This window comes from Hyperoodon ampullatus (assembly GCF_949752795.1).
Source record: "Hyperoodon ampullatus genome assembly, chromosome: 11".
Classification (NCBI taxonomy): Eukaryota; Metazoa; Chordata; class Mammalia; order Artiodactyla; family Ziphiidae; genus Hyperoodon; species Hyperoodon ampullatus.
Window position 1 is genome coordinate 66,734,216 of NC_136924.1, and position 27,339 is coordinate 66,761,554.

Genomic DNA, 27,339 nt, shown 5'->3' on the forward strand with positions numbered 1-27,339 from the left:
ATTATGGCTTTACTGACCGGTCTCCTTCCCCATGAACACCTACTGAAGGAAAGTGTTAAGGAAGCATGTGTTAAGATGTATCACTGCTTCTAAAAATAATGTGGAGGAGACCGGCATGAAACCCAAGTTCAGATGTGCTCAACTGCGAGGTTGATGACTCAACTATGAAGAGGTCTTCTGAATGCACAATTGATTTTTAGCAAGTAAAAGGTATCAAGACCTCCATTTTGATTTTATAAAAGTAGGCTAAGTTGCGTAAAAGTGGCTGAAAAACCAAGGTGGCCTGTTTTTTCAGCCTAAAAATAACCAGGGAATAGAGCCAAACATGAACACACATTTCAGCAGAAAGGTGACAGCCAAGCAGATTATACTCTGAAGAAGGAAGAAACCCCACTTAATGGATTACGCTAACTTTAAAACAGAGTGAAAAACTGAAACTTTATAAGGGGAAAAGCAAACGCAGCTAGGTGTGTAGGTCACCTCAAAAGAAACCACTGCTATTAAAGTTGCCATGAGTATCTTCGGAATTGTTAAAAAACAAATGCTAGGCTACCACTCTGATTCACCTTCAATTTCACAAACTGATAGACATTTCTCACCAAGATCCTAATTTTGGCATCAAAAATATTAACTTGTTGATCACAAAACTTAAAGTTTCATGTTAATTTGCTAATTTATGAGCTAGAAAACACTCCTTGATTCTAAAAAAGCCGTTTAATATCGTATCCCAATTACTCATCCAGAAAGAGGGGGAAAGGAGAGGGCATTTGAAATTGCACTGGAACACCACGTTTAGAATAATATAAAACGTCTGGAAAGAAAAATCAAAGGCCAATAAATATTAATCTACATGAAATACAGGAAAAAAGAAGAAAATGCCGAAAGTACCTTGCTGTACCACAGAGACCGGCAGCCATGATCACCTAGCTTACTCTTTGGATACGTAACTCAGCTGGCCTTAACTGCTTATAAAGGGTGCAACACAATTAGGGAGGATGTGTCTTTAATTTAGATCTGAAAGAAGCACAGGTGGATGCAAACTCTAATCACAGACCACTGTAGATCGTTAGAGCAATTAAGAACACAAGTTCCAGTCTTGAAAACCTTTCACAAAAATCACCTGCTAACCTTTGGATCCAGGTTTCAGACTCGCAAAAACCTTGGGGTTCTTAAGGGCAAGTGAGATCTCACTAAGGAAGGAAATAAAGTGGGAGTCTCTTTCGGATTTCTTTGACTCGAAAATGACAACAATAGTAAAGTGGGGTTCTGGGCGGGTAAGGAAGTAGGTGCTCTGAACTTTGTCATCATAGAAGTGGACCACTTTCTCCAAGCTGTTCAGGTCGGACGTGCGGTCTGTCATGATCATGATGACATTGGGCCAGTGCAGGACAGGCCTGTCGCTGGGCAGAGATACCACGGCTGGATACTGATCCACACCCTTTGGGGCCTCTCTGTAGGAATGGGGGTGGTGGTAGCCATGACCCTGAAAGCTCTCGGAACCCTGGTTGTCAAAGATTAAGGACACGTTGGCAGCGTCGTATTTCCTGATGAAGCTGGAAATCTTTCCAAAGAGGTCTGGGTTGGCTTTTGCAGTCAGCGCTTTCATTTCTGAAGCAGTCGTTTGTCGGCTCAGTGCCTCGTGAAAGTAGAAGCTAAATTTGGCAAGAAGCATGTTTTTGAGTTTCAGCAGCCAAAGGAAAAGGTGTGGGGGCTGAATGGCCTTCTGGGACTGCCCTCCAAACAGATGTTTCTTGGTCTCCCGTTGCTTTTCAAAGATCTGGCCCCAAGTCTGCAGCTTGGTGTGAGCGCTGTGTAAGTTAACCAGAGACGGGAGGAACTTCCACTCGGAGACCTGAGCCTGGGCCTTCAGGAGATGACTCAGTACGTCGACCTCCAGCTGGAAACTGCTTTCCAAAGGACTGAGGATGGGGTGGTGAAATCTAAAGGGGGAAGGGGAATTAACAGAAATGAGTGGAAATGTGACCCCACAGTGACACTTTCTATCCTCAAAAAAACACAAACAGTGTGGTCAGACTAATACTATGTTTGGGGGCGGGGGAAGGAAAGATGGAAAGATTCCATGTTGATTTATTTAAAAGGTCATTCTGATATAACTTCGCCATCTCAGAATTATGTCAGCACCATAGTCTCCTGTGGAAATAGCCTGATGTTAAAAAAAACCCAAAAACTGAGAATAGCCACTACCTTCTGTTCAAATACAGAGAAACTGAATTAGCTGTAAGTCTTTCTTGGGGTTTTTTGTTTTGTTTGTTTGAGGCCGCGTCTCACGGCTCGTGGTATCTTAGTTCCCTGACCCGTGTTCAAACCCGGGCCCACGGCAGTGAAAGCACCGAGTCTTAGCCGCTGGACCACCAGAGAATTCCCACTATAAGTCTTTCTTAACTTATTTTATTTATTCTGGGAATTGTATGACAAAACAAGGCAACTTATTTTCAGGGCGTGGTCCTAAAGAGGCAAAGAAAAGGTCACTAAAACATCTCTTAAATGTGTACATAACACATATCAACTTATTTAATGTTCACAGTAACTCCAAAAGGTATTATGAAACCTATTTTGCAGATGAGAATAGAGACTATAAACCAACTGAAACAGTATACAATCCATAAATGTTTATTAAAGGAATAGGGCTTCCCTGGTGGCACAGTAGTTAAGAATCCACCTGCCAATGCAGGGGACACAGGTTCGAGCCCTGGTCCGGGAAGATCCCACATGCCGCGGAGCAACTAAGCCCGTGCACCACAACTACTGAGCCTGCACTCTAGAGCCCAAGAGCCAGAACTACTGAGCCTGCGTGCCACAATTACTGAAGCCCACGCACTTACAGCCCGTGCTCCACAACAAGAGAAGCCACCGCAGTGAGAAGCCCACACCCCGCAACAGAGTAGCCCCGGCTCACCCCAACTAAAGAAAGCCCGCATGCAGCAACAAAACAGCCAAAAAATAAAAAAATAAAGGAATAGAACATTTATCAGAAAGCCCTTACTCACTCCTAGTTCTCAAATTCCCCCCATATTTAATCATAGTTAAAAACAAAATCGTGGCTAAATTTTTAAAATCTTATACTTCAACCACTTTCCATTTATCTCAGGATAAAATCTAAAATCCTTAAAAAGGCTTACGAGGCCTCGAATAACCTGGTCCCTCCTCAGCTTGAGCCACATTCTCATTCTTCTCACTTTCTCCATACATTAAATAACTAAAAATGCGATGGTATCCCAGAGAAGGTTAAGGTAATAGCACGATTTCATTTCTATTTGTTCTAGACAAAATGTTTTTTAAAAATTTTGACCATGATCTACAGTAAGAAATACACTTTATATTGTGATGAAGTGCATATACCAATAAATAAAAGGTTTTAAAATTTCACATTTACCCTTACTATGCACAATGTACTCTTGATATTTAATAATATATATATTTTAATTAGATTACTACTAACTTAATTTTATGACTCATGGACTGCTACCTGCTGTTTGTAAAACGTTTTTTACTTCACTTGTCTAGTAAATTGAGGGGGAAGGGGACAGGCTGTGGGAAGGTCCTCTCTCCCAGGCAGAGGGGATAACGGGCATATGCAAAGACCCTGAGGCCAGTGAGAGCCTAAGCCTTTTCCATCAACACTTCTTTCTGCTACTTCAGGTCTCCTCTTAGAGTCACTTCCTTCAAAACGTCTTCTTTGTCCTCCCCCAGACTAGGTCAGGCCCTCTAATTATATCTTCTAGTTTCTTAATACCTGTCTTCCCCTTTGTAGCTTAATCGTATAACTTATCAGACAAACTGGGACATAGGGTCACCCTTGCTTTGAGCTCCTTCTGAGGGGAAGTAAAAGCTGCGTTCTTCCTTCACTCCATCTCTCAAACACGCAGCACGTAGTAGAAACTCGGTAAATGTGGTAACTAAACTGTTAAGATCTGAATCCTAGTTTCTGCCTCATTGACTCTGTTGTTTATGACCTAAATGAAGTTCTGTAACAATGAGATGGAATGGTTATCGCTTCTCAGCCTTTTGGCTAATATCAAGTGTGACAAAGGACTGAATGAGGAGAGTCCTTTCTGTAGGGACCACTTAGAACTTTCTTGCTCATCTTTTTCTTCTGAGAAATGCCCAGGGAGTTTCAGTGTCTGCCTGGCCTGATGCACCTCCTTCTCAAGGAGCCTACATGAAGCCCTTAACACTCTTCCTCAAGTTCCAAAGCATCTGCAGAGGTTTCAGGAATTATCTTAGCAAGTGACCCCATTTTGAAGGTGTGGGCAAGATCTAGCATTTCCCAAGCATATCGTATGCCCCAGGCACCATGGGAGATGATTTACAGGCCTGAGCCCATGTAATTTAATTGCTTCACTGTCAATGAGATAGAAGATTCTTACACATCTGTTTTGGCCCTGGTTGAAGAGGAAAATCCTGGTTATCAATTAAACAATTAGGAAAAAAAAATCATCACAAGTATATCTAGAGTTTTAAAAAATCTATTTAAACAAATGGGATTATGATTAAGAGAGCCCAAACTAGGTTGGATATTATATGATAGAAACTGATTATCATGTGATAAATAGGATGTAGCTATTCACGTAACAATAACACATTGTTTTTTTTCTATTACTGGTATTTTACAATCAACATCCTTCAGGATAAGGAAGCTAAAACATGGGTGGGAGGTGTAGTCTAATAATACACTCAAAGAATCAGAAAGATAAACCAGATCTCAAATCCTCTAGTTCATGTACTCAATTAATTAACTAATTTGGACTCTTCAAACATTACATACTTTGAAGTAAACGTTAAGAAAGCCTAACACGGGACTTCCCTGGTGGCACAGTGGTTGGGGGTCCGCCTGCCAATGCGGGGGACATGGGTTCAAGCCCTGGTCTGGGAGGATCCCACGTGCTGTGGAGCGGCTGAGCCCGTGCAGCACAGCTAATGAGCCTGCGCCCTGGAGCCCGTGAGCCACAACTACTGAGGCCCCTGCGCCTGGAGCCCCTGCTCCGCGGTGGGGGGAGGCGCCACAATGGGAGGCCCGCGCACCGCAGCGAGGAGTGGCGCCCCGCTCGCCACAGCTGGAGAGGGCCCGCGCAGTGGCAAGGACCCAGCACAGCCAAAGATAAATAAATTAATTAATTTGTAAAAAAAGAAAGCCTCTCTCTCTCTCTCTCTCTCTCTCTCTCTCTCTCTCTCTCTCTCTCACACACACACACACACACACACACTATAGCATGTCTCAGAATCTTTGCATTCTGAGAAATGCTCCTACCACCTTAGCCTTTAGGCAACTTGACACTCAATGAGCTTTAAGTATCACCAGATTCTACAATCATGGATATCATGAAAATCTGCCAAGGAGCTATGAACACAGTAAGACTGTTAATAAGAGGAAAATGGTTTCATTCTACCACAAATAACAATACTCTGAGTGATTTTTCTGTTTCCAGCTGGAAATCATCATTTATATCCAACGTTCTCCTTGAAAGAATATGAATTCTCTTCTCTGTACAAACCTTTAGAAAGAATTTTGCACAAGCTCTTCCGTATACATATATAGAAAAGTGTTTAAATGTTCAACATTTATTAGGATGAATGTGAATGCCGAAGCTACTTTTCATCCGTAAGAAGAGCTAAAAATTCATGCTAATGTTATTCTGCCAAGACTCTGAGATTAGCATTATGTTGTATCATTTTCCCATTCCCACTCTGTGCCTCATACCTATTCACATCTCACACCGTAGTGGGGTCTGTTAAACTGTTGTAATCCAAAAACATACAGCTTGAAAGAGCCTGAATACAGAATAAATTGACAACTATTTGCAGAGAACATCTGCTCCAAAAAAAAAAAAAAAGCCAAAAAGAAAGAAAAAGAGAGAGAGAGGAAGGGAGCTCCAGCATGCACTCCCTCCTTCACAAATCCCCATCAAGGAGTTCCTTCCAAAAGAACCATGCAGGTCCCATGCATGTGAGAAGTCAGAAGCCCAATTAAAAATAAAACTGTAGTACCATGTGAATATATGAATGTCACAAAACTGTATACTTAAGCAACAAAACGTTATGCAGCCATTAAAAAAAACACAAAGTACTGATGCATGCTACAACATGGATGAACCTTGGAAACATTATGCTAAGTGAAATCAGCCTGACACAAGAGGACTGATGTCACATGATTCCACTTGTATGAGAGACACCAAAGAGGCAAATTCACAGGGACAGAAATTAGAATGGAGGTTACCAGAGGCTGAGTAGAGGGGAGAATAGGCTGTTATTGCTGAGTGAGTACAGAGTTTCTGTTTGGATGATTAAAAAAAAATTCTGGAAATGGATGGTGGTGATGGTTGCACAACATTGTGAATGTACTTAATGCCACTCAACTGCACACTTAAAATGGTTAAGGTGATAACTTTTAAATTATGTATGTTTTATTACAACAAAACAATAAAATTTAAAAAAATCAAAAAAACCCAAAAAACACACAAAAACTGTACACTTAAAAATGGTTAAAGAAGTAAATTTTGTTATGTATATTTCACCACATTTTAAAAATCCATAATCTCACTTAAAACAATCACTTTACTAGTTTTTAGATATAATTACATTGAAGATATAAAGATGAATTAGCCAAAGGTTTGCCCTACAGGACCTCCTCTGGTAGAAGGAGATATTTATAATGGATATAAGCAGGAAGTAATACATCTCTTACGAGGGGTACAAAGCAACTAACAGTTTACAAAAAGGAGCAATTCCTTTTGGTTGAAAGATTGTGCAGGTCATAGAGGAGACAGGATTTCAACTGAGTCATAAAGCTTAAAGAACAGGTAGGATTTAGCCACGTGAAGATGACAGCTTAAATTTCTGGCCCCAGTTCTTAAAAACCCCTGATTCCACACCCTTTGCTGTGTGATTTTGAAGCCTCTCCCACCAGAGGTAGAGTGTACTTTCCCACCCCTGGACCACGGATCGGGCTATGTGACTTGCTTTGGCCAAAGGGATGTTAACAGATCTGATGCAAGCAAAGGCTTAAAATGAGCTTGATTGGGCTTGTTCTTTGGCACTTGGGCATCATCACTGGGTAGCTGCTTCCCCTCTAACCTTGGGCTCAGAACGAACACACGTGTAGCTGATCAAGCCCAAAACTCACAGCAATAAGCCAAGCCCAATGAGACCAATGGTGTTCAGCAGAGCTACCCAGTTAAGCCCAGCCTACGTCAGACAACTCCCAATTGACCTGCAAGCCCCAAAGTGTGATTTTGGGGGTAGTCTGTTATACAAAATAATTGTGGCAACAGCTAATTGACACATGATAGAACTTGATGAGGTTCAGAACATGCTACCCCAAAATATGGCATCTTGGTATACTGACTATTTTAAGCTGAATGAATTTGAGAAATGACATATGCAGGAAGGACTTTCTGACCCTCTCCTGAAGCAGATCATAAAATCCTCAAGTAAGAGGTTCCCTCCTTGTACCCTGAGGAAAGGAGCATCCTTATCTCCAAAGGCATAAGGTCACAGAGAGAAATCTGAACTAACGGCCTTGCTGTTTCCCCCAGTTTAGTACACTTAGCTCATACCATTTTTCATCCTAGCACATTTTTCCACAACTCTCACTCTTCATCAAATCTAGCATAAAAACACAGGTTTAACAACTTCTTTGGGTCTTCATTTCCTTAGAAGGCTCCATGCCACATAAAGCCTATATTAAAATACATTTTTGTATGCTTTTCTCTTGTTAATCTGTCTTTTGTTAAAGGGCCCCCAGCTGAGATACTTAGAAGAGTAAAGGAAAAAGATATTTTTTCCTCCCCTACAAATTGGAGGACATTCTAAGCAAACTAAGTAACAGGAACCAAGGTAGGAAATGGCAAATTTCCTTATGGGGAATACATTAGATTATGGACTGTTTTTTTGGCTTCTGCTTAAAATCCTCAAAGTTTTCTCTCTGAAGCTGCTTCCTTTTTACTAGGAGTTTGAGTGCAATTTAAGGCATTTGATGGGCCTTAGATAATTTGAAAAGTTGGGCTTGGGCAAGATCACAGAAACCCTTGAGTCTCCACTGTTAAGATCTAGGAGAGTCAAATACCTAGAATAGAACGCATCCTACAGAAATCGTACTATTGCTGGTTTTGCTTATGAAATTTTCAGTGGGCAACAGTTAAATTAACCTTGTTGAACTACACACATGCAACTAACTGTTTCATTAACAGTCTTATCATCATGAATCTTTTTTTTGAAGGAAAAAGGGCATAAAGACTAAACAAATCACTGTTCTGCCCTTGGTGAGAATTCTGTCATTTGAAGCATTCAGGTCAAAAAAAATGTGCTTCCTAAAATGCAAACAGAAATTTATGTAACTCAGTTTTAAAAAAATGCTCTTTAAATCCTAGCTACAAAATTATGATTAAAGAATAAAAATCATTTAATAGAATATTATTGCCGGGGCTTCCCTGGTGGCGCAGTGGTTGAGAGTCTGCCTGCCGATGCAGGAGACGCGGGTTCGTGCCCCGGTCCGGGAGGATCCCACATGCCGCTCAGCGGCTGGACCCGTGAGCCATGGCCGCTGGGCCTGCACGTCCGGAGCCTGTGCTCCGCAGCGGGGGAGGCCACGACAGTGGGAGGCCCATATACCGCAAAAAAAAAAAAAAAAAAAAAAAAAAGAATATTATTGCCATACCAGATGGATTTTTAAAAGCTGTCTAGAATGAATAATTGCTGACTTCTTTAAAAAAAATTATTTCTTAAAAATCATGTTGTAAAGCTAGTGGTTTCCAGTGGGGAGAGGGAAGGGGGAGGCGCAATATAGGGGGAGAGGATTACGAGGTACAAACTATTATATTTAAAATAAGCTACAAGGATATATGGGACTTCGCTGGCAGTCCAGTGGTTAAGACTCTGTGCTTCTACTGCAGGGGGCACGGGTTTGATCCCTGGTCAAGGAACTAGGATCCTGCATGCTGCGCGGCATGGCCAAAAAAAAAAAAGGGGGGGGATATATGATACAACACAGGGAATACAGCCAATATTTCATAATAACTATAAATGGAGTATAACATTTAAAAATTGTGAATCACTATACGGTACACCTGAAACTTATATAACATTGTGTATCAACTATACTTCAATTAAAAGTTCTTGATTTAGGAGAGTATATATTAAATTGCATTTATAATCTATCTTCCAGTTTTGTTTTAACCATGAAGTAGAAAGATTAGCCAGAATTTTCTTTTATGTCCACTGTACAAAACAGGTAAATAAATTCAAAACAAATTCTACTGAATCAAAAAATGTTCCACTGATACTTCCTTGCAAATAAAAACCCAAGTTCTACTTCTCCTCAGAAGTATTCAAGGAGTAGTAGATACCCTGACTCTGCATGAGTTAATCCATGTTTTTTCTTCTAAAGGGTACACAATGAAAACTCAAATGATTAACGTTAATTATTCAATTTGAAATGCAGCATCACAAATGACTGCGATTCTTAAACAATTTACATTTGCTTAATAATGTAATAAGTTTGCCAAAAGAGGAAACCTTTAACACCATTCTACTCTGAGCACACCTGGCTTCCAGAGGAGAAAAACAAAACATGACTCCCCTTCATCTCTGAAAGCAAAGGGCAAATCATGTTAATTTATATCTAAAATAATTTCACTTCCCAAAGAAAATGAATATAGTATACAGAATTTCAACTTTTCAGAAATTCTAAACTAAAGAATTTATGTTGGTCAAATGAACCCAAAGCCTCTACTGTAGATAATTTTTAGGCTAGGATGTGTCTGTGATCATTAATTCCCTATTAAGTAGACAAAGGTAGCATTGGTGGAGGGTGGAGACAATAGCTGAAAACACCTATTGACCATATGTGATTTACAGCCAGCTCCATCAGTATCCACTCAGCAGGATAAGGGGTACTGCCAAGTTCTGCCCTAAGATCTTCAAGAATGAAACCTGGGCTTTTGCTACTTCAATGGAAGAAATTCCCAGGCCTCTGAGAAGTGGGATGTTTCAAAGAAGGTTCAAAGATGATAGGTCACAAATCTAATAAAATAAAAATAAAAACAATTATATAGTAATAACCATTCATTACTATGACACAACATACACACAGGCACTTGCACACACATTGGTAATGTTCAATAACCAGTATATCCTAATGTTGGCATCTTTTCCTTATTTATCCAATTTTTCTTGCAGACTTATGTATCAGTATCACAGGGAACTTTTAAAACAGACAGGTCTCTAGGCACCCAACCCAAAATCACTGAATGTTACTCTCTTGGGAAAGAAGAAGGGCTCAGGTAACAGTATTTTTCTTAAGCTCCCAAAATGGTTCAGCAAAACACTTTCACGTTAGCATTTGGGAATCACCACATAAGATCTCTTCCTCTTGAGAATCACAGCTCCAACTGTACTGTAGTTTTTGGTTTAAAATAAATTATTTTATTAAAAGAAAACATATACTAATCAGATTTGAGGGAGAAATAAAAAAATTTCCAAAGATAAAAAAATTTGTAAACATGTAAAATTTGTTTAAAAAAAGGAAATGTGTGTATTTATATGCATAGACTATCTCTTGAGAATGACAGAACTTGTTAACATTCATTGACTCCTAGGAAAGAAATTAAGTAGCTGAGGAACAGGGGCAGAAGGGAGACTTTTCACTACTGCATGTTTTTGTACTTCATAAATTTTGAGCCATGTTAACACATTACCTACTAAAAATAAATATAAATTTAGAATACAGCTGACCCTTGAATGACATACATGGGTTTGAACTGCACAGGTCCACTTATATACACATGTAAAATATATTACAAACCCATGTATGTAATATATTTTAGGAGGTAACATATTTTAGTAGGTAATATATTCAATACTTTGAATCTCTGGATGTGGAGTCACAGATATGGAGGAACCTATGCTTTCTACCTGCCTTTTCTTTCAAAATCCTACCTACCCTTAAAAGTCTTCTCAGATTCTACCTCCTCTGTGAAGTCTCTTTTAATCTCTCCACTTAGCCTACTTCCCCCGGTCCATTAATCAGATGAGTATTAGGCTTAATTTGGGAATATAAATGAATATATCTGCCTTTCTTTTTTAAGCAAACATATCTGAACTCATATATCCAAAGGAGTGGTATCCTTCAAAGTCATCACTTTCCATTTATTTATTTAATTTTTTAAAACATCTTTATTGGAGTATAATTGCTTTACAATGTTGTGTTAGTTTCTGCTGTATAACAAAGTGAATCAGCTATACATATACATATATCCCCATATCTCTTCCCTCTTGCAATTCCCTCCCACCCTCCCTATCCACCCCTCTAGGTGGTCACAAAGCACCGAGGTGATCTCCTTATGCTATGCAGCTGCTTCCCACTAGCTATCTATTTTACATTTGGTAGTGTATACATGTCAATGTTACTCTCTCACTTCGTCCCAGCTTACCCTTCCCCCTCCCCGTGTCCTCGAGTCCATTCTCTACATCTGTGTCATTATTCCTGTCCTGCCCCTAGGTTCATCAGAACCATTTGTTTTTTTAGATTCCATATATATGTATTAGCATATGGTATTTGTTTTTCTCTTTCTGACTTACTTTATTCTGTACAACAGACTCTAGGTCCATCCACCTCACTACAAATAACTCAATTTCGTTTCATTTTATGGCTGAGTAATATTCCATTGTATATATGTGCCACATCTTCTTTATCCATTCATCTGTCAATGGATACTTAGGTTGCTTCCATGTTCTGGTTATTGTAAACAGTGTTACAATGAACATTGTGGTACATGACTCTTTTTGGTTTTTTTTGTTTTTAACATCTTTATTGCAGTATAATTGTTTTACAATGGTGTGTTAGTTTCTGCTGTATAACAAAGTGAATCAGCTATACATATACACACATCCCCATATCTCTTCCCTCTTGCATCTCCCTCCCACCCTCCCTATCCCACCCTTCTGTGTGGCCACAAAGCACCGAGCTGATCTCCCTGTGCTATGCGGCTGCTTCCCACTAGCTATCTATTTTACATTTGGTAGTGTATATATGTCCATGCCACTCTCTCACTTCGTCCCAGCTTACCCTTCCCCCTCCCTGTGTCCTCAAGTCTATCCTCTAGTAGGTCTGCATCTTTATTCCCATCCTGCCTTTAGGTTCTTCATGACTTTTTTTTTTCTTTTTTTTTAGATTCCATAGACATGTGTTAGTATACAGTGTTTGTGTTTCTCTTTCTGACTTACTTCACTTTGTATGACAGACTCTAGGTCCATCCACCTCAATACAAATAATTCAATTTCATTTCTTTTTTATGGCTGAGTAATATTCCATTGTATATATGTGCCACATCTTCTTTATACATCCGTCGATGGACACTTAGGTTGCTTCCATGTCCTGGCTATTGTAAATAGTGCTGCAGTGAACATTGTGGTACATGTCTCTTTTTGAATTATGGTTTTCTCAGGGTATATGCCCAGTAGTGGGATTGCTGGGTCATATGGTAATTCTATTTTTAGTTTTTTAAGGCCCCTCCATACTGTTCTCCATAGTGGCTGTATCAATCTACATTCCCACCAACAGTGCAAGAGGGTTCCCTTTTCTCCACACCCTCTCCAGCATTTATTGTTTGTAGATTCTTTGACGATGGCCATTCTGACTGGTGTGAGGTGATACCTCATTGTAGTTTTGATTTGCATTTCTCCAATGATTAGCATCACTTTCCATTTAATTCATCATAAAATTACTGAGCACCTACTATGTGCAAGGCTCTAAGCCAGGCTCCAAGGACCCAAAAATAGAACTGAGTCATTCACAGTCAATGATGTTCACAACACTACTCAAATTCTTTTGGAACTGCTTTTTGGGCCAGGCAGTGAGCAATACATTACAACCAGTCTCACTTTATAAGCAGCAATTTCCTTCAAATAAATTTTTCCAGTTGATCAACATCTTTTTAAAAAAAATTAAACTGGCTACAAATATCTTTTTGACTATCAAAAAAACATGCCCTCCTCTAAAGCACAGATGCCTGCCTCCACCAAGGAAGTTTAAGACAAAATCAAAACTATGTGACAGGTGCTGAAAGCAATTATAAAGGAGCTCCCTACACATGTTAAGTAATGGCTCCATCAGAGGAATCAAGTGGATAACTCACCAAGGTGATGACTTTGAAAGGGACATTTATTTGAATAGTGGTTTATTAAAAAGTCACACTATTTGATATACAATTCTGTTGTTGTTGTGTGAATTCTTTCATAAGCAGAAAAAACAGTTACAACTTTTAAGGATTACTTCATTCTCGACCTTTTGCTGCTGCTCAGAGAAGCATCCATCCAGCATGGTGTTAACTAAGCCCGAAGAAGATGTCTAATGTATACCTGTTGATTAATTGATGTGTATAAAATGTAAAACAGCTATTTCTCCTTCACAGTTATGCCATCACAGATTTCCGCAGGGGTGTGGGGAAGACTGAGACTCTGTGTGGGGTTGTGAGGCTGCCACATTCTGTCCCTCCCTCCCTCCTCCCCTACACTGACCTGGAGCTGTATTTCTTGAGGATGGTGTCTAAAAGGCCAACGAGCTCTTCGGCATTGATGAACTTCTGTGTGCTGAGGGTGTACATCTTCTCATAGAAGTCTGCGATCTCCATCCGAGCCTGAACAAAGAAGCAGAGCTGCTCTGACAGGTGGGAAAGGAGCTCTTCCACGTGAGGTATGGTCCCACCAAGGGCACCACGGCCAGTCACCACCTTCTTCAGCTCATTATGCAGGGAAGTATAGATGGTGCGGATGGAGTCCTTCCTGCTGAAGAAAGACTGGCCCCCTGGTAGACAAATGACATAAGCACATGACAGGTAAGGTAGAGAAACTGGAAGTACAAAACACCTCTCAGCATCCAAAAGGAAAGACTCTAAACTGCTGAGCTCAACGAGTTTTCATCTATCATGTTCTCTGACTTCTATGATTTGGATTTAAATATTTTTTGATTCATAATTTCACTGTAGAGTAAATTAACGCCAGTACAATTCAGTGTAGTGGTGGACCTGTGTATAATTTCCTTACCCAGGAGAATGGTTCAAGATGGTGTACTAGAAGGATATGCTCTCACTCCCTCTTGCGAGAGCACCGGAATCACAATTAACTGCTGAACAATTATCGACAGGAAGACACTGGAACTCACCAAAAAAAATACCCCACATACAAAGACAAAGGAGAAGCCACAGTGAGATGGTAGGAGGGGCGCTATCACAATAAAATCAAATCCCATAACTGCTGGGTGGGTGACTCACAAACTGGAGAACACATGCACAGAAGTCCACCCACTGGAGTGAAAGTTCTGAGCCCCACGTCAGGCTTCCCAACCTGGGGGTCTGGCAACGAGAGGAGGAATTCCTAGAGAATCAGACTTTGAAAGCTGGTGGGATTTGATTGCAGGACTTCGACAGGACTGGGGAAACAGAGACTCCACTCTTGGAGGGCACACACAAAGTAGTGTGTGCATCGGGACCCAGGGGAAGCAGCAGTGACCCCACAGGAGACAGAACAGACCTATCTGCTAGTCTTGGAGGGTCTCCTGCAGAGGTGGGGGTGGTTGTGTCTCACCCTGAGGACAAGGACACTGGCAGCAGAAGTTCTGGGAAGTACTCCTTGGCGTGAGCACTCCCAGAGTCCGCCATTAGTCCCACCAAAGAGCCCGGGTAGGCTCCAGTGTTGGGTCGCCTCAGGCCAAACAACCAACAGGGAGGGAACCAAGCCCCACCCATCAGCAGACAAGCGGATTAAAGTTTTACTGAGTTCTACCCACCAGAGCAACAGCCAGCTCTACTCACCACCAGTCCCTCCCATCAGGAAATTTGCACAAGCCTCTCAGATAGCCTCATCCACCAGAGGGCAGACAGCAGAAGAACTACTACAAGAACTACAATCCTGCAGCCTATGGAACAAAAACCACATTCACAGAAAGACAGACAAGAAGAAAAAGCACAGGACTATGTACCAGATGAAGGAACAACATAAAACCCCAGAAAAAAAACTAAATGAAGTGGAGATAGGCAACCTTCCAGAAAAAGAATTCAGAATAATGAGAGTGAAGATGATCCAGGACCTTGGGAAAAAAATGGAGGCAAAGATCAAGAAGATGCAAGAAATGTTTAACAAAGACCTAGAAGAATTAAAGAACACACAAACAGAGATGAACAATACAATAACTGAAATGAAAAATACACTAGAAGGAATCAATAGCAGAATAACTAAGGCAAAAGAACAGATAAGTGACCTGGAAGACAGAATGGTGGAATTCACTGCTGTGGAACAGACTAAAGACAAAAGAATGAAAAGAAATGAAGACAGCCTAAGAGACCTCTGGGACAATATTAAGTGTAACAACATTTGCATTATAGGGGTTCCAGAAGGAGGAGAGAGAAAGAAAGGACCCGAGAAAATATTTGAAGAGATTATAGTCGAAAACTTCCCTAACATGGGAAAGGAAATAGCCACCCAAGTCCAGGAAGCACAGAGAGTCCCATACAAGATAAACCCAAGGAGAAACACACTGAGACACAGAGTAATCAAACTGGCAAAAATTAAAGACGAAGAAAAATTACTGAAAGCAGCAAGGGGAAAATGACAAATAACATACAAGTGAACTCCCATAAGGTTAACAGCTGATTTCTCAGAAGAAACTCTACAAGCCAGAAGGGAGTGGCATGACATATTTAAAGTGATGAAACGGGAGAACCTACAACCAAGATTACTCTACCCGGCAAGGATCTCATTCAGAGTCGAAGGAGAAATCAAAAGCTTTACAGACAAGCAAAAGCTAAGAGAATTCAGCACCATAAAACCAGCTCTACAACAAATGCTAAAAGAACTTCTCTAAGTGGGAAACACAAGAGAAGAAAAGAAGCTACAAAAACAAACCCAAAACAATTAAGAAAGTGGTCATAGCAGGCTTCCCTGGTGGTGCAGTGGTTGAGAGTCCGCATGCTGATACAGGGGATATGGGATCGTGCCCCGGTCCGGGAAGATCCCACATGCTGCGGAGCAGCTGGGCCTGTGAGCCATGGCCACTAAGCCTGTGCGTCCGGAGCCTGTGCTCCGCAACAGGAGAGGCCACAACAGTGAGAGGCCCGCGTACAGCAAAAAAAAAAAAAAGAAAAGAAAAGAAAATGGTCATAGGAACATACATATCGATAATTACCTTAAACATGAATGGATTAACCATTTGGTGGAGCCTGTCCAACCAACAGACACAGGCTCGCTGAATGGATACAAAAGCAAGACCATATATATGCTGTCTACAAGAGACCCACTTCAGACCTAGGGAAACATACAGACTGAAAGTGAGGGGATGGAAAAAGATATTCCATGCAAATGGAAATCAAAAGAAAGCTGGAGTAGCAATACTCATATCAGATAAAATAGACTTTAAAATAAAGAACGTTACAAGAGACAAGGAAGGACACTACATGATGATCAAGGGATCAAACCAAGAAGAAGATATAACAATTATAAATATATATGCACCCAACATAGGAGCACCTCAATACATAAGTCAACTGCTAACAGCTGTAAAAGAGGAAATGGACAGTAACACAATAATAGTGGGGGACTTTAACACCTCACTTACACCAATGGACAGATCATCCAAACAGAAATTTATAAGGAAACACAAGCTGTAAATGACACAATAGACCAAATAGACTTAATTGATATTTAAAGGACATTCCATCCAAATATAGCAGACTACACTTTCTTCTCAAGTGCACACGGAACATGCTCCAGGATAGATCACATCTTGGTTCACAAATCAAGCCTCAGTAAATTTAAGAAAATCGAAATCATATCAAGCATCTTTTCTGACCACAACACTATGAGATTAGAAATCAACTACAGGGAAAAAAACGTAAAAAACACAAACACATGGAAGCTAAACAATATGTTACTGAATAACAAAGAGATCACTGAAGAAATCAAAGAGGAAATCAAAAAATACCTAGAGACAAATGACAATGAAAACACTACGCCAAAACATACGGGATGCAGCAAAAGCACTTCTAAGAGGGAAGTTTATAGCAATACAATCCTACCTCAAGAAACAACAAACATCTCAAATAAACAATCTAACCTTACACCTAAAGGAACTAGAGAAAGAAGAACAAACAAAACCCAAAGTTAGTAGAAGGAAAGAAATCATAAAGATCAGAGCAGAAATAAATGAAATAGAAACAAAGAAAACAATAGCAAAGATCAATAAAACTAAAAGCTGGTTCTTTGAGAAGATAAACAATATTGATAAGCCATTAGCCAGACTCATCAAGAAAAAGAGGGAGAGGACTCAAATAAATAAAATTAGAAATGAAAATGGAGAAGTTACAACAGACACTGCAGAAATACAAAGCATCCTAAGAGACTACCACAAGCAACTCTATGCCAATAAAATGGACAACCTGGAAGAAATGGACAAATCCTTAGAATGGTATAACCTTCCAAGACTGAACCAGGAAGAAATAGAAAATATGAACAGACAAATCACAAGTAATGAAATTGAAACTGTGATTAAAAATCTTCCAACAAACAAAAGTCCAGGACCAGATGACTTCACAGGTGAATTCTATCAAACATTTAGAGAAGAGCTAACACCCATCCTTCTCAAACTCTTCCAAAACATTGCAGAGGAAGGAACACTCCCAAACTCATACTATGAGGCCACCATCACCCTGATACCAAAACTAGACAAAGATACTACAAAAAAAGAAAATTACAGACCAATATCACTGATGAATATAGATGCAAAAATCCTCAACAAAATAGTAGCAAACAGAATCCAACAACACATTAAAAGGATCGTACACCACGATCAAGTGGGATTTATCCCAAGGATGCAAGGATTCTTCAATACACAAGTCAATCAATGTGATACACCATATTAACAAATTGAAGAATAAAAACCATATGATCATCTCAATAGATGCAGAAAAAGCTTTTGACAAAATTCAACACCCATTTATGATAAAAACTCTCCAGAAAGTGGGCATAGAGAGAACCTACCTCAACATAATGAAGGCCATATACAACAAACCCACAGTAAACATCATTCTCAATGGTGAAAAACTGAAAGCATTTCCTTTAAGATCAGGAAGAAGACAAGGATGTCCACTCTTACCACTATTATTCAACATAGTTTTGAAAATAGTTTTGAAAGTCCTAGCCATGGCAATCAGAAAAAGAAATAAAAGTAATACAAATCGGAAAAGAAGAAGGTAAACTGTCACTGTTTGCAGATGACATGATACTATACATAGAGAATTCTAAAGATGCCACCAGAAAACTACTCGAGCTAATCAATGAATTTTGTAAAGTTGCAGGATACAAAATTAATGCACAGAAATCTCTTGCATTCCTATACACTAATGATGAAAAATCTGAAAGAGTAATTAAGGAAACACTCCCATTTACCACTGCAACAAAAAGAATAAAATACCTAGGAATAAAACCTACCTAGGGAGACAAAAGACCTGTATGCAGAAAACTATAAGACACTGATGAAAGAAATTAAAGATGATACCAAGATATGGAAAGATATACCATATTCTTGGATTGGAAGAATCAATATGGTGAAAATGACCATACTACCCAAAGCCATCTACAGATTCAATGCAATCCCTATCAAATTACCATTGGCATTTTTTACAGAACTAGAACAAAAAATCTTAAAATTTGTATGTAGATACAAAAGACCCCAAACAGCCAAAGTAGTCCTGAGGGAAAAAAGCAGAGCTGGAGGAATCAGACTCCCTGACTTCAGACTATACTACAAATTTACAGTAATCAAGACAATATGGTACTGGCACAAAAACAGAAATATAGATCAGTGGAACAGGATAGAAAGCCCAGAGATAAACCCACGCACCTATGGTCAACTAATCTATGACAAAGGAGGCAAGGATATACAATGGAGAAATGACAGTCTCTTCAATAAGTGGTGCTGGGAAAACTGGACAGCTACATGTAAAAGAATGAAATTAGAACACTCCCTAACACCATACACAAAAATAAACTCAAAATGGATTTGAGACCTAAATGTAAGACCGGACACTATAAAACTCTTAGAGGAAAACGTACAAAGAACACTCTTTGACATAAATCACAGCAAGATCTTTTTTGATCCACCTCCTAGACTAATGGAATTAAAAACAAAAATAACAAATGGGGCCTAATGAAACTTAAAAGCTTTTGAAAAGCAAAGGAAACTACAAACAAGATGAAAAGACAACCCTCAGAATGGGAGAAAATATTTGCAAATGAATCAATGGACAGAGGATTAATCTCCAAAATATATAAACAGCTCATGCAGTTCAATATGAAAAAAACAAACAACCCAATCCAAAAATGGGCAGAAGACCTAAATAGACATTTCTACAAAGAAGACATACAGATGGCCAAGAAGCACATGAAAAGCTGCTCAAAGTCACTAAGTATTAGAGAAATGCAAATCAAAACTACAATGAGGTATCACCTCACACCAGTTATAATGGGCATCATCAGGAAATCTACAAACAACAAATGCTGGAGAGGGTGTGGAGAAAAGGGAACCCTCTTGCACTGTTGGTGGGAATGTAAACTGATACAGCCACTATGGAGAACAGTATGGATGTTCCTTAAACAACTAAAAATAGATTTACCATATGATCTAGCAATCCCACTACTGGGCATATACCTAGAGAAAACCATAATTGAAAAAGATACATGCACTCCAATGTTCATTGCAGCACTACTTACAATAGCCAGGACATGGAAGCAACCTAAATGCCCATCGACAGACGAATGGATAAAGAAGATGTGGTACATATATACGATGGAATATTACTCAACCATAAAAAGGAACAAAATTGGGTCATTTGTAGAGATGTGGATGGATCTAGAGACTGTCATACAGAGTGAACTAAGTCAGAAAGAGAAAAACAAATATTGTATATTAACGCATATATGTGGAACCTAGAAAAATGGTACAGATGAACCAGTTTGCAGGGCAGAAATTGAGTCACAGATGTAGAGAACAAACGTATGGACACCAAGGGAGGAAAGTGGCAGGGGGTGGTGTGATGAATTGGGAGATTGGGATTGACATATATACACAATATGTATAAAATGGATAACTAATAAGAGCCTGCTATATAAAAAAACAAATAAAATTCATAAATTCAAAACAAAATTTCCTTACCCATGCACCAATATTTCCCCAGCCCACTTCAATGAGGATTCAGATCTAATTCAGAGGATGATTAACCTTGCAAGTGACATGAACCTGGATCTAAAAAGCCCTCCTTCCACATAAAGATATTTAAAACAAAAGAGAACACCCAATTATGAAACACTGTTGTTACTCCTGGTAAATCAGGAAATTTTATTTCTGCTTCGGAGTTGCGTTCTCCTTTCAAGCTGTATGGGAAAATGGAAAACACAGACTACTGGGATCGCAGGAGAACAAAGGGACTGTTAGTGCTCTTAACAAGGTTGACAGTACAGGTTGTGTCATAATAAGTATCATATTGTGAATTATTAAGAGTAGGAAGTGGGACTTCTCTGGTTGCGCAGTGGTTAAGAATCCGCCTGCTAACGCAGGGAACAGGTTTGATCCCTGGTCCAGGAAGATCCCACATACCGCGGACCAACTAAGCCCGTGTGCCACAGCTACTCAGCCTGCGCTCTAGAGCTCGCGGGCCACAACTACTGAAGCCCACGCGCCTAGAGCCCGTGCTCCGCAACAAGAGAAGCCACTGCAATGAGAAGCCCGGACACCGCATCGAAGAATAGCTCCCGCTCGCCGCAACTAGAGAAAGCCCACACGCAGCAATGAAGACCCAAAGCAGCCAAAAATAAATAAAGAAAATAAAATAGAAAAAAAAAACAGTAGGAAGCAATTATAAATAACTGCTGCTGTAACTCATGTTGTAACTCAGGGGTTCCAAAGGAAATCAGCAAAAAGTAAGGCCACATACATTCTTTTCAACAACCAAAAAGGTTCAAATGGCATAGACATTATTTCTTTACTTCTGTATTAATACATGATCAACTATGTTTCTAATAATTATGGGGCCAGTTTCATAGATGTTTTCTTTTTTTTTTTTTTTTTTTTGCGGTACCCGGGCCTCTCACTGTTGTGGCCTCTCCCGTTGCGGAGCACAGGCCCTGGACACGCAGGCTCAGCGGCCATGGCTTACAGGCCCAGCTGCTCTGCGGCATGTGGGATCTTCCCGGACCGGGGCACGAACCCGCGTCCCCTGCATTGGCAGGCGAACTCTCAACCACTGCACCACCAGGGAAGCCCTATACATGTTTTCTTAAGCAATTCTGTACCCCACCAAAGGTCAGAGGTAAAACATTAGGAGAACAAAAAGAAACAGGGCAGGTTTAAAACAGTAATTCTTAGGAATATATAAAAATCTCAGAGATGAATGACATTTTAAATTTTCTGTTGATATTCATAGAATGCTTTAATGAATGAGTTACTATTCTAAACATACCAATTAGGAGTATAAATTACTTATCAAGGCATTTGTAAAATGTCCTCTTAATGAATGAAACATTTCACAATTCATTGCCCAATTTGTATTTCAAGAAATGAATCTTATATCCCTTACCACTATGGCAACCACCTTGTCCCAGTTTACCCATGACCTTCCAGGTTTTAGTACTGAAAGGCTAGCTTCTCAGGAAACCCTTAGTCCCATGTCCTGAAAAGCCCCTCAACTCCAGGCAAACCTATAGGGTTGGTCACCCTACTACTACTGATTTCACAGGCAAACTGCTGATACTGAAAAAGTGTTTTCTCCAATATACTGCCCAGACTGACTAGCATTCACATCATTTCTCCTACTAATAGTAGCAAAAACCATATGGTACAGGTGGATTGACCCTGACACCAATATCCCATACAGGACTGTATCCTGGAAGGTTTGCCTTTCCTCTCCACCCATATTAAGTCTAGCTTTGCAGATTTTGTAAAGTGATGGTATGAAATAAATGGACCTCTGTGCCCAGGTGTAAGACAAAATCTCTTAGGTTACGAAGGTAGCAAGAGTACCAGGTAAAATTTAAAGGCTCTGGAAGTCTGAAAGACTTGGTTCCAAATCCGAGCTTCCAAATTTACAAGCTGTGTGATGTGCACAGGACTTAACCTTAGCCACTTTGAGCCTTAGTTGTTGTTTTAACATGAAACTAAAAAGACACAATGAAATAACATTTGGTATGTAACACACCTGGAGCAAAGCACGTAATCAATACTGCTAATCCCTTCCCCTTCCATTTATAACTGATATAAGAAGCTCTCAATACTACACAGTTGGGCTTCTGCAAATCTGTGGTAAATTGGGAGCCTTAAGTACTGTAAAAAGAATAGCTAGCTATTTGATAGATAGCTAGGTGACCTTAACTGTGTACTCACTTCCGCTGTTAAACAAGGTGAACTTGGTGAAAATTTTAACTCTGGGTGAAAAAGGGATACCTTCCTTCATTAGATTACCCTTACCTGGGGGTGTGGAAACACCATATAAATATAAAGAATACCTTTAAAGCTTATCAATAAACATCCATTATTACTATGTGAAACCAAGTTACCTGACACTTTAAGGAAGGAAGAGACCACCAACGCATTTGTTTTAAACATGTCTCTCTTCTCAAAGCTCTCAGGAGCACAAGCCTACTTGGTGACTACCCTGGTTAGGAATATCCAATGGGGAGTGGCCTTCCTTCATGCTGGGAAATAAGGAATCAGAGACACCAGACTTCTTGTCTCAGTTTTTTGAATTTACAAAATATGATTATTTTGAATTGTTTCCATGGAAGTCTCGTTTTATGAATGCTCATTATTTTTCAAGATTTCGACAGTCTATCTCACATCATGAAATTTCAAGGAATGAGTATATTAAAGTTTTGCACTTCTAACTGAATATTTTATTCCACAACTTCTTGCTAATGATAACCTTTAAACATCATTTCTCAAGTTAAGTCATTTTCTACCATGGTATCTTCCAGCCGCCAGATGTTGAGGAAACTCTCCAGCAGTGAAACAAAGGGGAGAAAAGTATGACCTTCTAAAGTCCTCTGCAGGTATTGAGTCAGCATACGTTAATCACTGATCTTTCCCCAAATAGATATATTCGCCCCTCAAAGTAAAGAGAGGGCTCCAAGATAAGGGTTCACCCCAAAGTTTTTCAACTGAGCCAAGACAGGAACAGAAGGCTCCCTGTCAGGTCTGTTCTTTGTCTAAAGTTCCACCCTTGCACCTATAATCAGGATTCACTGCCAAGGTCTCCAATAAACACCAGTCACAAAAGTGAGGTCAAAAAGACTCACTTTTTAAAACCGTGCTTTCTACATGTTTAAAAAATAGACATAAACTTTTGTTTTGCTTTTTAAAGAAAACCATATAAATGTTCTAAATAGCAAAGTAGTTGAAGAACATGGGACTGTTTTAAGTAGCAACACAAAAATTTTCCCAAGTTTTTAAGAAAATGGAGAGTCAACTCAATAATCATGAAGTCATATTGTAAGCACATTGATATCACAAACATTCCAGTATCAAAAAACGGTAAGGTAATTGCAAAGCTAAAAATTTACATCTGGAACCTACATTTACTGTACACGAGAGTAAGTTATGTGGCATTAAACATGCCATTTTCAGAACATTTACACCGAAGTGACAGATCAGCTGGGAGCCTAAACAGCGCCTGAGCATGTTTCACAGTGTAAACTGCTCCCTGGATCAATTTCAAAGCACAGCCCTCAGGCTCACCCATGCAAGCTGGGGTCTGTGCAGAACTAATCGCTTTACATAATAAGAGCCACTTCAGAAAACCCAAGTCAGAGACAGTGATGGCCTTGTGCATGTTCTTAGGCACAGCCAGGCACCTAAAACCAGGCACATACAACTTAAACTAGAGTAGATTTCTTAACTGAAGTCTATACATAGGCTTTAGGAAATCCAACTGAACCTTTTCAGATTACATGCAAAACTGTATTACATATATATTTTTCTGGGGAGTGAGGCCACAGGTTATCAAATCCTCATAGGTTAGCTAAAAGAAAAAAACATAAGAAACATGGCACTGGGATCAATCACCATTCTTCATGAGGCGGGGGAATCTAAAAACACTAAAACTGCAAGAAAATTACCCACCTTCGATTTTACAGCCAGAATCCTCCCCATTTTCATATATACATAATAATATGTAAATTATTTAATATATAACTGTAAATTATACTACATCTACAATTTTTATAAATCATTTGGATACAAACACAATCTGACAGTTCAAAGGTAGGTATTCTGGTATAGGCTCTGTCACCTACCCGCACAACTGCATGCACACAATTTGCCAATCTGTAGAAAGGGGAATTATAACACTGCAAGAGCAATTGTAAATTTCTGAGAAGTGCCACTGTAAGAAAGGGAGGAAAAAATACACAAGGTGAAACTATCTGACTAGTTGTCGCCAATAAGTCAACACACTACATAACAAGTTATTGTTTGAAAAGCTAGAGCACAGTTAAGATCTCAGAAAGCCCTGCCCCTTGAGTGTTTACTGAAAGCAAGATGTACATGGTCACCTTCAGGCAATATAAGGAAACGGGGGGAGAAACTCACACTGGAATCTGCACTCAATTGTACACTTCTATTTTATACTGTTATGTGTCCTTCATTCATACCAGACCCTGTGCCTCTGATATTAAAGGGTCTAAAATACGCCAAAGTACTAAAACAACTCTAAAAGCTCTGGGATTCATAATATTGGTAATTATAAGTAGTAATACTTCGTATGTATAGCCCTTGGCTTTCACATATATTATTTCCTTCTGATTTACTCAGACTAATTGTTTCTACTAGTGAAAATCAGCTTAATCAGCTCCTGCATCTTATTTTCAGGGGCAAGATTTATCATGGGATGATAAGAGTGTTTACCATTTTCCCTGTAAGGCCCCTCTTGTTAGTGTTAGGCATATTTCTTGCCTTTCCTGTCCAGCATTCATTTTTCTCTTCATTCATTAGATATTTATTGTGGGTCTACGAAGAGGGGGTAGGACTCCGTCTGTAACTCTCTGGGGCCTTAAGATGCCAGACAATAGTGTTCATGAATTCTAACTAGGTTGTATTGCCAAGTTTTGCTGCTCTCGCCGCAGTGTCACTGGTTAGAGAGCGAGGACATAGAGTTTAACTTCTCATTTATGGCACCAATCCATGCATGAGCAAAATGGATACAGCCATCGGTTTGAAGCACAGCCCTGCAAACAACATCCACCCGGACTGCCAATCTATCTGCCGCGGAGGCCGGTGGGCGGGGTTTGTGGAAGCCGAGGGAAGGACGGGATCGGTGGGAGGAGACCTGGGAGTGCGGAGTTGAGCCTGCGGCTAAGAGTGACAGAGACAGGGAACCCAAGCCACTGCCGATGGGGGAATATACTCCCTTTCCTTCCTCAAGGGGCACGGGGGGCGGGGCGGAGGTACCTAGTTTCTGCCCCAGGTAGGTGAGGCTGTGATAGACCTTCTCTGCCGCGGCCAGGTGGGCCAAGGCCGCCAGCAGCGACAGCCAGCTGCCCCCCGCGCTCTTGTTGGCCTCTCGTTCCTTCTCCACATTGTCCTTGGCCTTGTCGTAAGAGAAGATACCCAGGTGAGAGAAGAACGTCTCCAGCACCGCCTGTTCCACCGGGACCGGGGCTGCCAGCGGGATAGACTCCCCCATGCGAGCTGCGCTCCAGCTCCACCCACGTGGCTCGCCTCTCCCTCGCACTTCCGGGTTCTCAGGGAACGGGCGCACGAGCGTGCGTGCGCGTGACCGCCGCAAGCGGCGGGCTCGTGAGCGCGCGGCCGCCTGGACCGCGCCTGGGCCTTAGAGAGGGCGCGGTTAAGGGTCAAGGCGGGAGAGGGATGGCCTCTCCTTAGCTCATGAGCGACTCCGGCGCATCGGTTCCCGCAGCTCTGACTATTCGGACCCTCAGGGCAGAGCGCGAGGCGGCCAGCTCGCTGCTCCGTGGAGCTGACGGCGTTCTGAGGTGAGCTGAGAGGCCCCTCCCTGTTAGACTGCGTCAGTGCTGGTGACGTCACGTTTCCGTGACGTCAGTAGTTCGTGTCCTAACATCTGGCCGGGGCTCGGCTGGGGCCTGAGGCGCGCGGCGAGGTGAGCCTTGGGCCTGGCACTGTGCTGGCTCTCACAGGGAGTCTGTAGTCCTCATTGCTTTTAAACCAACTCCAGTAAGTGGTTTATAGAATAGAAGCCTCAGGTGGGTAAAGGTTTATCTCTCACCCCCATGCCTGATTTTCACCCGTGGCGGGTTAATTCACGCCTCTGTCAGGTTCTAGTCATCTCGGGTTCCTGCTAACGAAAGGGCTTCCGACCAGAGCTGCTCCTAGGCTTGGCCGTACTACCCACACTATATTAGGCTTCCTTAAAAAGTTCTCAGAATGAAGGCTACGTTAATGCAACTTCTGCTAAAGAATCTGAATTGATGCACTTTGTCATTCAGATTAATTACAAATCCTCAAACATTTAAGAAACACCATAAACCCAGCTCATAGGTATGTCCACTGCTTGAAACACTACCCCACTGCTCGCTTAGTTTTTACCTTTCTCTTTGTTATTTTTATTTTATACACTTTAGTCATAGTGTATTTAAACACGTATATTTTCATGTGTCTTTCCCCTACTAAGTGAACTCCCTAAAGCACAATCTAGGTTTCATTCACCTTTATAATTTTTTCATCATGGATGGCACAATGATTTTTGTTAGACAAATGAGAGAATTGCCTATTTTCATTTTTTTGTCAAACAAGATCGGTTCTGCCATCGTTACCTTTTAATGCAAATCCCATAATTTGATTTTAATGAATATATAGTATACCTGTTGCTTGCTCTCAAGAATATAATTGGGTAAGATCAACTTTGTTAACTGTGAAATTTTATATGTAAAGGTGAAATTTTATATGTTATAAAGGTGAAAAAGGAGGCAGCAATGGTATCTTTTTGGGAGAACCAGGGAGGCTTCCTGGAGGAGAATGTGGCGGTCCTTAGTGGATGAGTAGATGTAAGTAATCAAAAAAGTGCAGTACTAGCACCAAAACCGACAGTGAAAGAGGATTATAAAGACTGTAAACATACTCAAGTAATATAAGAATTCCTTAGATAGTAAACGTGGCATCATAAGTCAGTGGGGAAAGGAAAACTTATTCAATTTATAAGTGAAGGAGACATGATTATGGGGGAAAAAAGACTTCCCTGTATCCTGCAACAAAAAATAATTACATGTGTAAAAAACAAAACATAAAACTGACACAGCCATGTAAAGCAA

At 40.5% G+C, this 27,339-nt stretch overlaps 1 protein-coding gene across 2 annotated transcripts; it reads right to left on the reverse strand.

Moving 5' to 3' along the window:
- Positions 1 to 1,123: 1,123 nt before the first annotated feature.
- KICS2 (KICSTOR subunit 2) lies at positions 1,124 to 25,736 on the reverse strand (the record flags this gene model as incomplete). Of its 2 annotated transcripts, none has more annotated exons than XM_079715256.1 (3): positions 1,124 to 1,940; positions 13,534 to 13,819; positions 25,661 to 25,736. In XM_079715256.1, 3 exons carry the CDS (start codon positions 25,734 to 25,736, stop codon positions 1,124 to 1,126), a joined length of 1,179 nt encoding a protein of 392 aa, XP_079571382.1. The 2 variants fall into 2 exon arrangements, with proteins under 2 accessions (XP_079571382.1, XP_079571381.1); XM_079715255.1 differs by having other exon boundaries at positions 25,502 to 25,736.
- Between the last annotated feature and the right edge of the window lie 1,603 nt (positions 25,737 to 27,339).